This window comes from Pholcus phalangioides, unplaced genomic scaffold, assembly GCF_987345545.1.
Source record: "Pholcus phalangioides strain wild (caught in Gottingen) unplaced genomic scaffold, Ppha-v1.0 ptg000029l_1, whole genome shotgun sequence".
In the NCBI taxonomy this organism is placed as follows: Eukaryota; Metazoa; Arthropoda; class Arachnida; order Araneae; family Pholcidae; genus Pholcus; species Pholcus phalangioides.
In genome coordinates this window covers 9,653,536-9,666,420 of record NW_028301619.1, presented here as the reverse complement: position 1 = coordinate 9,666,420, position 12,885 = coordinate 9,653,536, and the positions used below count along the sequence as shown (strand labels likewise).

At 36.5% G+C, this 12,885-nt stretch overlaps 1 protein-coding gene across 5 annotated transcripts in view; it reads right to left on the bottom strand.

Moving 5' to 3' along the window:
• The window catches only part of Ndae1 (Na[+]-driven anion exchanger 1), a 338,918-nt gene that overhangs the window by 143,196 nt on the left and 182,837 nt on the right, over positions 1 to 12,885 (bottom strand). For all 5 annotated transcript variants that reach the window (XM_089252552.1, XM_089252555.1, XM_089252556.1 and 2 more), the window contains one exon: positions 4,947 to 5,110. In XM_089252552.1, the coding sequence (XP_089108678.1) occupies positions 4,947 to 5,110 (164 nt within the window). The remainder of the gene's footprint in view (positions 1 to 4,946; positions 5,111 to 12,885) is intronic.

The window sequence follows — 12,885 nt, the reverse complement described above, 5'->3', positions numbered from 1 at the left end:
CTATGACATTGAAAATATTGCGACAAAACAAAGGAAGAAAATTTGTTTTATCAATTAATTTTCAGACAAATTAATGTGAAATATAACTGTCTCAGAATGACTACATCCCTTCAGGCTCAAATTCTGATGAAAAATTTTGTTTGACACAAAATTGTGGCATTTTATGTACAACAAAAGTGAGAGAGGAAAAAAAAATATTCTTCCTTCCGCATCATTAGCAAAACGTCTCCCTTCATGTATTCGAACTTCTTATCAGAAAATGGCACTTCATTCTGGGAGAGTTTGTTGTCTAATTCACCCACACAAAGAAAGGAACTCAGAAAAACTGCTTTTTCTCATCAAAAACCTATCCAAAATACATGCCATTTTATAATCTGGATCCAAATTTTCAGAGGATTATTTTTGTGAGGTTGAAAAAATTAAAAAACAACAGGATCATATCTCAATTTCCAATTTTCCGCAAAAGACATACCATGTGAACAACAAAGTGTGTGTCCACTATACACAAACGATCGGTGGTTCAAATTTTGGACATTGGACGGAATGAAAACACAAAAGGAAAGAATCTAGACAACCCCAAGATTCAGCTCGGCATACCACAATAAAATAAAAACAGAAGCCCAATAATTATTCATGAGACAAACACAATCATATCTAAATTTGACTAATTACACTTATTAGACATGACTATTCTGGGTTAAAAAAATGTCCCACAACTTTTCCCACCATGACATCAAACTGCAGAGGTGGCTCTAGGGATATGCAGCCACATGGGATGCTGCTCTAGGAGACGGGGAGCCAAATCCAAGATGGAACAGTAAAAAAATAATTTTTTTAAAGAATTTCTGGAGTAGGGAAAAATTGGGATAGAGTGGGCACCAAAAACAGGTCCTACACGGGTAGAGATTTTATCTTGAGCCGCTCCTGTCATGATAATCAGCAGACCTATAACACAAACATACACTTAATTTGCAAATCCACACATTACTGATTTGGTGGACGGATAACACCACCTACTGACCACAAGACACAACACTGGATACACAAGCACACCATTAGGTTTCACCAATACCAATCTTACGTAGCTCCCATAGTCAGGTGTGAAATTATGTAGTAGTTAAATGCAGTGGCGTAGCCTGGTTTTGGTCCGTGGGCGAGCGAAATTGTGAAAGGCGCCATTTTTTGTTCGTGCTTAAGACGCAAACTTAAAATTATACATTAGTGGAAAGAACTTTGAATTTCCCAATTTATAAAAATCAAATTTATTTTGTTTTCAGTTGATGTTATTTTTCAAATTAAATTAATGGTCTTTCAATTGATTAATGTATTTTTATTTTTTAATTAATCTAAAAAAATATAAATTCTATTTTATGTTTTGTGTATTTATACAAATGCAAACTAAAAAAACAACTGGGAAGTCACCCTAACAGGTAGTTGGAAAAAAATTTAGATTAAAATATAAAAAATGATAGAATAACATAAAAAGAAAAAAATATTTTTTCTCTTTCTCTGAAATTATTCCAAGATATGAAAGTACAGAGAAATCTTCATGCTTCCATTTAATCGCTTTTATTATGTTACACTCTTATCATAAGCTCGTGTGTATCACATGTACACTACTTCTACTCAAATCGTAGAAAGACATTTCTCTTACTGAATTTCTAACAAATTAATGTATGCCGGAAAGTTCTTTCTCATATTATGCGTGACCATAACATATATATGATGTCATAGTTATGCATGGTTTCAGTTCGAGAGGTTTGCCGTCTTCCATATTAGAAGTAAAACTGACAGATGTCTGAAGTTTCGTGTTATGCAAATACCACGGTGAAAGCCTGCCTGCTCTCTGCGGGAAGGCTTTCCAAACGAAAGATCGGTTAGCATTCGTACCTAGAAATTGAAAAAAAAAAGAAAAAAAAACTCACTTCAGTCAACCGCCACTGTACCAGTAGTGCGGCTCAAACCGGGATGAATCAATCCATCATGATGCCCACACGATCGCAGTGGTTATCACATACTACTAAATTGCAGACGCCCAAGCAGAAGGTGGCCTGAATCCAAAAACGTTAGGAACTGCTTCAAACGAATTAGAGCGTGTCAGAAATTGCCGTATGTATCTGTAATCTATTTAAGTATCTCTGAGGAATGTTTGTAATGCAACTGCTCATCTTCCGAATTGAAGTGAAAGTGGCAGGTATATGAATAGATTGAAATATTTTTTATGTTTTATTATCTACCGGCTCCCTTTGGAGATACTATTTAAAGGGGAGTTTAGCTCGAAGTTGAAAAACTTAAAAAGGCATTGCACATAGTATATGTATATTTATTTCTAGTGAAATAAATTCATGCAATGTGTTTTATAACAAATCAGAGAAGAATGGAAATACAGCATGTAGAGTGATGAATGGTACAGACTAGCGCAGGGGTTCTCAAACTTTTTCCATCCGCGGTGCCCCATTACTTTAATCAATGCTTGTATGCAGCTCCCCAGAGAAGTTTAACAAAGAATCTCTGAAAATCCTTCGGGATGCTCCGCGGTGCCCCCGACAAAGGTTGGTGATGCACAGTTTGAGAATCCTCTGGACTAATAATTTCTTGGATTTTTCCCCTCGTAATTTGACCAGGGGCATTCGGGTAAGTGCTGGCAAACCTCACGACACCATAGTTCATATTAGAAAGCATTGTAAGCCCTCGGATAAGTGCTAATTGAAAAAACACTAGATAATCTTTTAAGAGCAGACTCAACGTTTCATGGACATTTTTTGTTTTTCTGAAATAGTATACGTATGTATCTTCAGTTACTTTTAAACTTTCCTTGTAATACATGGACAATTCCAGCCCCAGTTCAGGTGCCTCAAGTGCAAAAGGGACTTCATGAAGATGAGATCCAGTTAAAATTTTCGAGAGTGATCTGTTAGGCAGACATTTCTGAACAGGTAAAGGGCCTTAGAAAAGTCCCTTTGATACCCATAAGACGACCCTGCGTAGACCACCTATGTGTTGTTGTGGGAAATAAAGAAACAAATTACGATGATAATCTGTTTTCCACCTTTTCTTCAGTCTTTGACACTACCCTATACACAAGCTAGCTGCTCTTGCCAAGGCACCTGCAGATAACGTGGCATTTCTAGGCGTTATGAATATGAATCTAGCTAAGTCTCCCCCCCCCCATACATAAAGTGGTATTTCTAGGACCTCAAGCCATGGGTGGAGATACGGGGGGGGGGAAGCATTGTCCCCCCCCCAACGTCAAAGGTGGAGTCGACTGATCTAATGTATATATTTCAAGAGAAATTGACATCATCATCGTGCTCCACCCCCCTCAGACTTCCAAGTCTATCTCCGCCTATGCCTCAAGCTCTACATAAGGCGCCCAAAGAAAAGGTGATACTTCTCGGAGCTTGAATGCTAGCCATTACTTCATAGGTTCAGTGGTCTGACCACAATAGGTTCACATGCTTAATTTCTTCAAAAAGTGCCTTAGTCAAAGCTCTTGGTGGCCCTTCAGAACAGAATGAACATTTCGTGAATGCCATATCCTTATACCTATGAAAGGTATTTCAAGGGAGCTCTACTGAGAACGACCAATAGCAATAGAAAAAGTTAGAGCTAGAAGCGGGCAAGATTCTGTCCTTTAATAAAGGTGGGGGAACAGAGGCTGATCTGAGCATGCTTCCAGATGAAGAGCTTGAGAGCAATTGTCAAAAATGGTAATGAAAACCTGCCCTTTCTTTTTTTCCTTCTCTTACGGGTTAGTACAAACCCAATCACTGTGAAACTATAAGAGGCGCAAATATAAATGTAGATTTTTTTCCTTACTCATCACATTATAGTCAATGAAGGTAGAAAATGAAAAGTCAATATTTTTCAAGTTTTTTTAAAGATCAAAAGTCATTTAAAAAAATAGGCGCCAATGTAGGCAAAATTTTGATTGGGGGAGCAATCGCTCCCTCTGCTCCCCCTCTGGCTACACCACTGGTTAAATGGTGGTGGACCATCAGGGCGGGGGAAATCATCCCAGCTGGAAATTGCTCTAAAAGGATTATATGAATCAGAAGATCACATCAGAATCATTTGCTTTAAATTTATGCAGAAAATATTATTGAAAAAAAGGCTAAGGTTTTCTGAAAAGAAAAATCAATAAGAGAATTTGTATAGACTGATTTATTAGTAAACATATGTGACTAGCATTATTATATTTGTTTTAAATTTTTTAATACCTCAGTGTTGATGGGTTTTTTTGCAACTTTTCCCTAACAGTAGAATATCTAGCAATGACTAATTAAAACTAGTTATGCTAGTAAATTAAACTTTTTTGTTACTGAATCTTTGGTTCATACTAGTACCTCTCAATGAGGAGGGGGCAATTTTTTTTTTGAGGGGGACCCACTTTTACTCAAAAAGGACCCAGATTTTCCAATAACCTGGGTTCCAGGACCAATGTTAATTAGAGTAGAGCAGCATCTCTGCATGTATTAGGGGGAACAGTGTGTAATTATATTCTCAAACTCATGGGAATGGAATGATATTTTTGAGTAAAAAAATAAGTTATGAATTTTTTTTTGTTTCATAAATTGTTTTGTTGTAAATTTTATTATATATCTCAATATATTCTTTCTAGGATGAGAAGTGCACTTGTTTCAAATTTTCAGTAATATGATCTTGGTTATGGTCTCAATTAATGCAGATCATGACTAATTTTCTTGCAATTATATTTTATTTGTATAAAACAGAAATGAGGGAGAAATATACACAGAAGTTAAAAAATGATTGCATATGTACGTTTATAGATATCTAAAAGCAGTGGTTGAAGAAATATATGTTTCAAGGATCAGAACATTATATTGAAATTTATTATACACATTTTGCAGATATGCAAACTTCTAACTTTAAAAATGTTTATCATATATAGTGTTCACTAAAACAATCAATGTTGCAAAACTTACTCTGTGCTGAAGATCAGCGGAGCTAGCAGAGTTTCCTCCCGATATATCATTTAATGCAGATCCAGTATGAGCTATGTGAGAGTTAGGAGCACCAATGTTGAGAGATGAACAACTAGGACTTTTGGCAATTGTTTCATGACTGTTTGTAGAGGCAGGCGTGCCACCTTAATATTGATAAAACTAATATACATTTTTCCACAAACATATATGTGTGCAAAATAATTACCACAGTTTTCAGAGCATGATCCATATATTAGATTCTAACAGCTTTCAATATTTTGTTTCTAACATTTTCGGGAAAGAAGAGACTGATTGGGAAAAACAAATCTGATCACCTGAAGCAAGCAAAAAAACATCTTAAAGAACATAAGATGACATTTCCTTAGAAAGAAAAAAGGTTAAAATATAAAATCAAATTGAGAATATTCTTATACAATATATTCTGATTATACATTGCAAAATTATCTGAATTTTTTAATGTGGATTATAGGCTATTATGATTATAGGCTACTACTCTCAGAAAAAAAAAGGTTGCAGATAATGTAGAAATAAATTTAATGATGCATATAGATACTTTTCTAAAAAGAAATGATGAACAACCTTTTTCGTGCCTTAACTCAGCATCATGGCGCTACAGCTGTTACTCACTCCATAAATCCAGTGAGCTTAAGTAACTCCTGAATGAATCAACATTCTTTAATAATGAAGCTGGTTTAAATACAGGATTGCTGAAGAAAAAACTATAGCATATGAACTTATCTCAATTAGTTGAACCCAAATGAATTATGCCCGGTAAGTATTCTTCTTGCTCCTCCAAAAAGAAAATTCAGATTGCTTCCTATTTGGTGGGAAGCAACCAGTGTGAGCAGATTATTCTGCTTTCAGCGATAAGTGACAGTCACCCTTTTGCAGATTACACTGGGCTTGGTCATAGGGTAAAATAAAAATTTACAGAATATTCCACTTGTGGATTGAAATGGGTTAAGATTCTATTATTGGTGTATGAAATTTACTTGTCTAGATTACGCAGAAAATTATGACATTTCATATAATTTTGTATTCCCAAACATACTTTTATATATAGGATTTTGAAGTATATAGTCAAATTTTTCTTAGATTTTTTTGATATCTTCAAATACAGTCGAACCCTGATTTAATGAATCAGGAGACTGAATATGTTTATGCTCCTGATAAATTTGACAAAATGGCTAATTTTAAAAGCTACTTGTTTTTGGGTTGCTGCTACAACTCATTTCTGACAACTGAAAAATATATATACATTCGAACTTGAAAATAAAGTCGCCATGAATGAAAAAAACATTGCTTGATAGAAGTTTGTTTGGAGCATTCGACATTTCTATCAAATTCTGTCAAAATTTCCATTTTTTGCTAACTGAAAAAATGCTTTCTCTTCAAGTGACCCACCCCATTCTTTACTTGTCAAGACAGAACACACAAATTTGAAGTAACTTTATTTCTTTACTGAAATCTTAAACATGTGGACAACACAATTTTTTATGGTATTGATGTAGTCAGCTAGCCATTCCTGTGCCAGAATTTGGATTTAGGCCCCTTCTGGCCACCCTTCCAAGTGGGCCCTGTGCAGGTGCACCTGTTTAGTTACGGCCCTGAGTGTACACCTATTGTGACCACTGAAACCTTCCCACATACACTCTAAATGACTATTACCTCCTTTAGTCAAAAAAAGAAACAGATTTCTACTCTCCACATTTGTTTGTGTGTGTCTAAAGAAGAGCTAGCTGAAGATCAAATCCAGGGGAGTCAGATCTTTTAATTGTGGTTTTGGGTGACTAGAAATAAGAAAAATTAAGGATAATTTGAAAAAATTTGTTATACTGAGGGATTTTTATTTGTTAAATAAAGGTTTGACCTTAATTTTTGTCAGGATTTTGGGAAAAAATGTTAAATCAAGGAATTTCTTGAAATGTAGTTCATTATATTGGGGTCCGACTGTAATTCTAACATCCAGCTGGGATTGTATACAGTTGTAGCTTAGATGAAATATATTTTTAGTGACTAAAAGTTACATAGCTTGAAAACAAATATCTCCAAGAATATTTCTTGTCTGAGGCCTATAAAGCTTTGCCTTATTCATTTCCTCAAAAATTACTGGTTTATTTGCAGAATATTAGTGTTTGTAACCCTCAAGTCTTCAAAAATAATATTATTGTAATCTATTGGAAGCAATTGAAAATAATGGTCTTTTCCATATAATATACAATAAAACAGCCGCTCACGGGACTGTAAACGTGACCACTATTGGGAATGGCAATTTTATTTCTAAAAAAACTAAAATTTGCACTATGTAACATAAATTATATTAGAATGTATGATTACATTCTAATTACATTCTATGATTACATTGACACTAAAATATTATAATTGATTAATCAACGGGGTTGAAACTAGAGGGGATCAGGTGAGTCTGGTGCCCCAGGTGCACAGAACTGGGGGGGGAGACACAAATTTCACCCTTTAAACTCCTTCAACATTAGAAGGGGGTGCCAAAATGTGTGTTTGACCCCATTGATGAAACATCTAGTTGCAGCCCTAGTGCTATTTTGGCATCTTAAAATTTAGGCTTGCAGTGCTGAAATAGAACACAACAGAAACGACTCGGCAAGAAAAACTGATATGGACCGAGACTGTGTACCAGTAACCCCCAAACACAGTTACTTATTCCCACTCACAATCAACTGGACCATAGTTTCCCAAAAACTTTTTGTTCTCTCTCTCTCACCCCGCGTCTTCAGAATTTTTTTTTCTCATCACCCCAACTCAAACAAACCCATAGGATCCTATGTTATGCTCACAGCTTCTATCACCCCCAACCCATTCCATTGCCCACTGGGGCAATGGCGATATTACCTACTTTTGGAAACACTGAACTAGACCATACATGCAGGCCAAATGTGACTCAGTCATCTGATGGGCTCACAATCCAAATTCTTATTTTGCAAGAATGAACTAAGCAGCACATTCTCAGATCACATCAGTGACCTGTAGCACATTCACAAATCACTTGAGTGGTTTGGATGCTTTTCCAGACCACTAAAGTGATTGCGGCGCATTCACAGATCACTTAAGTGACCTGGAATGCATTTAAAGATCACTTAACCTTTTCCGGTGCAGTTTCCCCATAGTGAAAACACCTTTCTAAAATTCCATGAAAAATAACTAATATTTGCACAGAAATCCTATTAACTAGCTTAAGATTAAGATTTTCTATCAGAGATGGCAGCATTATACTGGTTTTGTTTTGCAAGTGGTAAAAAAAAATCAGCCATTTTATATATTTTTATGTGCGAGATACTTATTTCAAAATTTCCTTATAAAAAAAATTTTCAAAAATTATGGATGATTTTTTATAATTTTTGCCCTATTTGTTGAAATAAAGCCATTGAATAAACTTAGAAATAGTTTAAAATCAAATTATGGAAGTTTTAAAAAGGTGGTTCCATACTGAGGACAGCGCACATCTAGAACAATGAGATACCCAATTTCATACTGACGACCCCTAGTGTCATCAGTATGAAACCATCTCAGATATGAAGCCACCTTGTTTTTCTTCATTTTCTCCTCTTTCTTGTTTACTAGAAAATGGATGACAGCAATGGTGTTGAAACATATCAGATGTGTATTTGTGGAGGAGATTTGGGGGTTAGAATAGAATATACAACATGCTATTTTTTGTCCTGCACATAACCTTTCTTTCATTCGAGTAGTTTTAGAGGGGCTGTTGACGACTATACTTTCTACTCTCTCTATATTTAATTTTATTTTCTTGGAATTTTTGCCTGGAGTTTCTCCCCTCGAATATTCTGCATTTACTATTTCTATTGGTGGTGAAATGCTTAAAAAATTCCTTAGTGCAGAGGAAGCAATATTATACTAATTTCAGAGCTTCCATCTGATCTGGAGTCGAATGCATCTGATGATACCTCAGGTGAAAAAAATAAAACAAAGCTTACTGCATGGATGACGACGAAAATGGTGATGAAGGTATACAATCCCCTATGCCTGGATCTTCTTGACAATCTGAGGTAGTTTGAGAGGAAAAAGCGAGAATCAAAACCCGGATACTGGATTTTAAGGAAGTGAGACCATCTCAGAAAATTCTATCAATGCCTGAAATTTATCACCAATATCAATGTTCTTATTCTTCTTTTCAGTGTCACCGATGGAAAATTTGACATTTCGAACAAATTTATACCCCACTCAAGAAGGAAACCTTTACACTGCCATCTCATTGGAAAAAATGTACTAGCTATCAATATACTTATGCTCATAGGCGGAGATAGACTTGGAAGTCTGGAGGGCATGGCCCCACATAGGGGGGCTGATAGGGCTGTAGCCCTGGGGCCCGGGACGGTTATCATTTTTTTACTTTTTCACGCTATAAATTAACTATAAAAGGGACCGCATTAAATGTCTGACAGAGGGGCCTGCAAAAGATCCCAGCATAGGGACCCCGCTACAGGATGTGGGGGCCATGCTGGGGGGACACAATGATGTCAATTCATATATACATTAGATCAGTCGACTCCACCTTTGACGATGGGAGGCAATGCCCCCACGCCCCGCCACCCCATATCTCTGCCCATGCTTATCATTTTGGCCTATAAAATCTTTGGAAAAGGAATTTTTTTAACAAAATGTTGCTTTTCCTGCATTACACCCTAGGAAAGCTTTCAGTGTTCTAGGTGGACGTACCCCAGCTGTGCGACCACCTATTGTACACTGGATTTTGATAAATAAAATAAGAGTTACAAAACGCATGAGTCTTATATACAGAGTATATGAAGTTAGTGTGGCCAAAAAAATCTTTTTTATATAGTGTCCCTCAAAGGACTAAGTGGCCTGCAGCCCAACTACGGGTCACTTAAATGGCTCTTTCCATCTCCACTCCCTTCAATATATCCATCTAGCATTTATACCAGGAAAAGAAAGCATATATACCCCCCCCCAATAGGGTTAGAGGGGTAGAAAGAAACGATCTAGAAAAATCAGCGTGAAAATTATTTTCTACTATCAATGTGTATTTTTCCCTTGACTCAGTGGCATAGCTTGGGGGGGGGGAAGCAAATGCTCCCCCAATCAAAATTATGCCAACATTGGTGCCTATCTTCCTAAACAAGACTAACAAAGTCTTCAAAAATTATGACAAAAAACAAGTTCTGACCTTATTACTGTCGTTCTATGTTGATTTCACTGAGGGTCAATATGTGCTTAGAGGGGGGGGGGGGTTTAGGCTTCTTTTGTAGTTACATTATGAGCTCTCGTAGCTTTTCACAGGCATGCACTGGAAGGATAGGGTGCGGTGTGACCACCTATTGGAAACCAGCAATGAGTCAGAGTTAGCTTATGCATGGGTCAGTGGGGAGGGGGAGAATTTGGTGCTATCGAGATAAAACACCCAAGGTCAAACACAATGACAAGGTTTGTTCCAGGAAATGGAAAGTGGGTCCTCAAGTAAAAGCTCCAAGGCCTGGAATTTCAAGCTGTTGTGCGCTTTTAAATGATTACCATGAGTAAATGACAACTGTGTGTTAAACGTTGGATCCACCAACAGACATGTCCGCCCAGAAAGACATTCTAGATCAAATCAGATAATTCTTTTACTCCTCTGCAGGTCTGCATGGTCTAGTGTCAAAATAGCATTTTTCCCAAGGGGATGATTGGCGCAGTTTGACCAAATTGGTCCTTGCGCCAAAAAATTCAAAATCCAATCCAAGGGGATGAGTGGCTTCAAAGAGCACAATATATATGGCAGAAATTATTCCAAGAAAATGACTGATGCCTTCATCTCTTTTCCCCATATGTACTCGATGGCCATGTACATACAATCAAAGATAGACACAATTAAGCATACACTATACAATTGATAAAAGCAAGTTTTTGAGTAAGGAAATAAGAGGGCTTAGAATATACATGGACTGCGGTTGTCACAAAGTTTATAACTTCTTCCAGAAGCTTGGGTTTGTGTTATAGTATCATTGCTTCCCTACCAATTCAATACTGATATCTTCATACCTTAAGTGGAGTACTAAATTATTTTTCATCAAGTGGTCAATATTTTTCTTTTCCTTAATATTTGATTGGTGAGTACATTTTTGAATAATTTTTTCTTTGTGTTCATAAAATATAAATTACTGCTATTAATATTTGTTTATACAGTATTAATACAGTTGCCTCCATAAACTGGCAGTGTAATAATGTGGCATTTTTGGGCTGACTTCCATAGTGTCTGGAAGTGGAAAACCTGTTACAGCCTCTCCAGGGCCTCGACTTTGAAAGATGTTTCATTAGTGAATGAATATATGTTTAAACTTCTAGGCCCCCAAAATTATGATACCCGGGGGCAAATCCATCCACCCATGTGAAAATCGCGTCTTGTTCGTATCTATGCACAGAAATTTGCAGCACATTTAATTTTATTTTCAACTACCTTCCAGTAATCCGGTGATTTCAGTACTTCATCATAACCCTAGTCTTATATGCACCAGATTAGTGAGAGTCTACTGTATAATTTGAGATCTTTGAAGCGATGTCATGTTAATACTGTATATCAGGAGCAGTGATTTTGCAAAATCTATCTATATGTATGCATTAGAAAAACAGCTGCAGATATATCACTGATTATCGTACTCTGGCACAAGACATTATTGCCATCAGGTATCAGAAAATGGTAGTTGAAATAACACCAGTAACTGGTTGCTCCAGGACTGGACAAATCTTCAAAAATTTACATGCTTGAATCAATATTTTATGTACTAGCGCCGGATACATATGTAGGCAGAGAAAGAGGAGCATGCAGACAATCACCCCCTCCCTGTTCAGTGAAAAAAATTGTATTATTGACATAGGTGGCAGGGTGGAGGTAGAACTTTGCCACCCGGTCTCTATACACACTACTTCTGTGATTCACAACGTTGCCCCCGGTTCAAAAAGTCTGCATTCACTTATAGTCAGGTATTTAAAATTTTTACATGGCCCCAAGATTGTCGGAAAATAGATTGGTTCAGCCCTGGTCTCCTCCCCAAACAGTATCATAAAGTTACCTACTGTATTGTGTCAAAAAATCACTGCAGGAGATGCTGGGGTTCATGGATTTATACATCAATCACACCTTCAACATTGAATTCATCAATTCTCATTGCAATGAATGTGCAGAATGCATTCTTAAATAAACTTACTGAGCGGAAAAAATTCTTAAACGTAGAATGTCTTGATATAGGGGGAAAAAACAAGGATTCTGAAAATATAATACTTAATGGAAAAACTCCTTAAGCAAGGATTTCTTAAGTTGTATGTTGATAGAGACGTCTTAACCAGAGCACCCGGGGCTGAAACTAGGGTGGAGAAAGCGGGTCCGATTCCTCAGGGGCCGGATTCATCCTGCAAGCGCCCCTTACACACTGTGTCCCCAAAATGTGTGCTTGCTTGGCTGACCAAGTATCTTGAGGTGGCCCTGGATGAAACAAAGGGTGTCTAAAGTATTGAAGACTTATTCACAATTAAGATTAAGGAAATTATTTCTTTCATTAGTTCAAAAATTTCTTCAGTTTTGAAATTATTTCTTCAAATAAATCTTTAAATTTTAATAATTTTTGTTTAGTGTGCTTATGTATTTTTATGCTGATGTGATTTTTCAGCACTTCCGTATATTCTGTAATTATTTGACTTTTTCTGGATGCCAACTTTCTCTCTCTTTCTACTAGTACAGTATGAAAGTCAGTTTCAGAATCTAGAATCAACTGCTTTTGAATTAGCGGGAAAGTGCAGTATTCCTGTCAAGTAATCGACCATTTGAGATCGACCATGAAAGAAGAAAGATTAACAGGATTGGATTAGTTGTCGATAGAAAGGAAATTAGCCAATAAGCTTGATATTCAAAAAGTAATTGAGCACTTTTCAA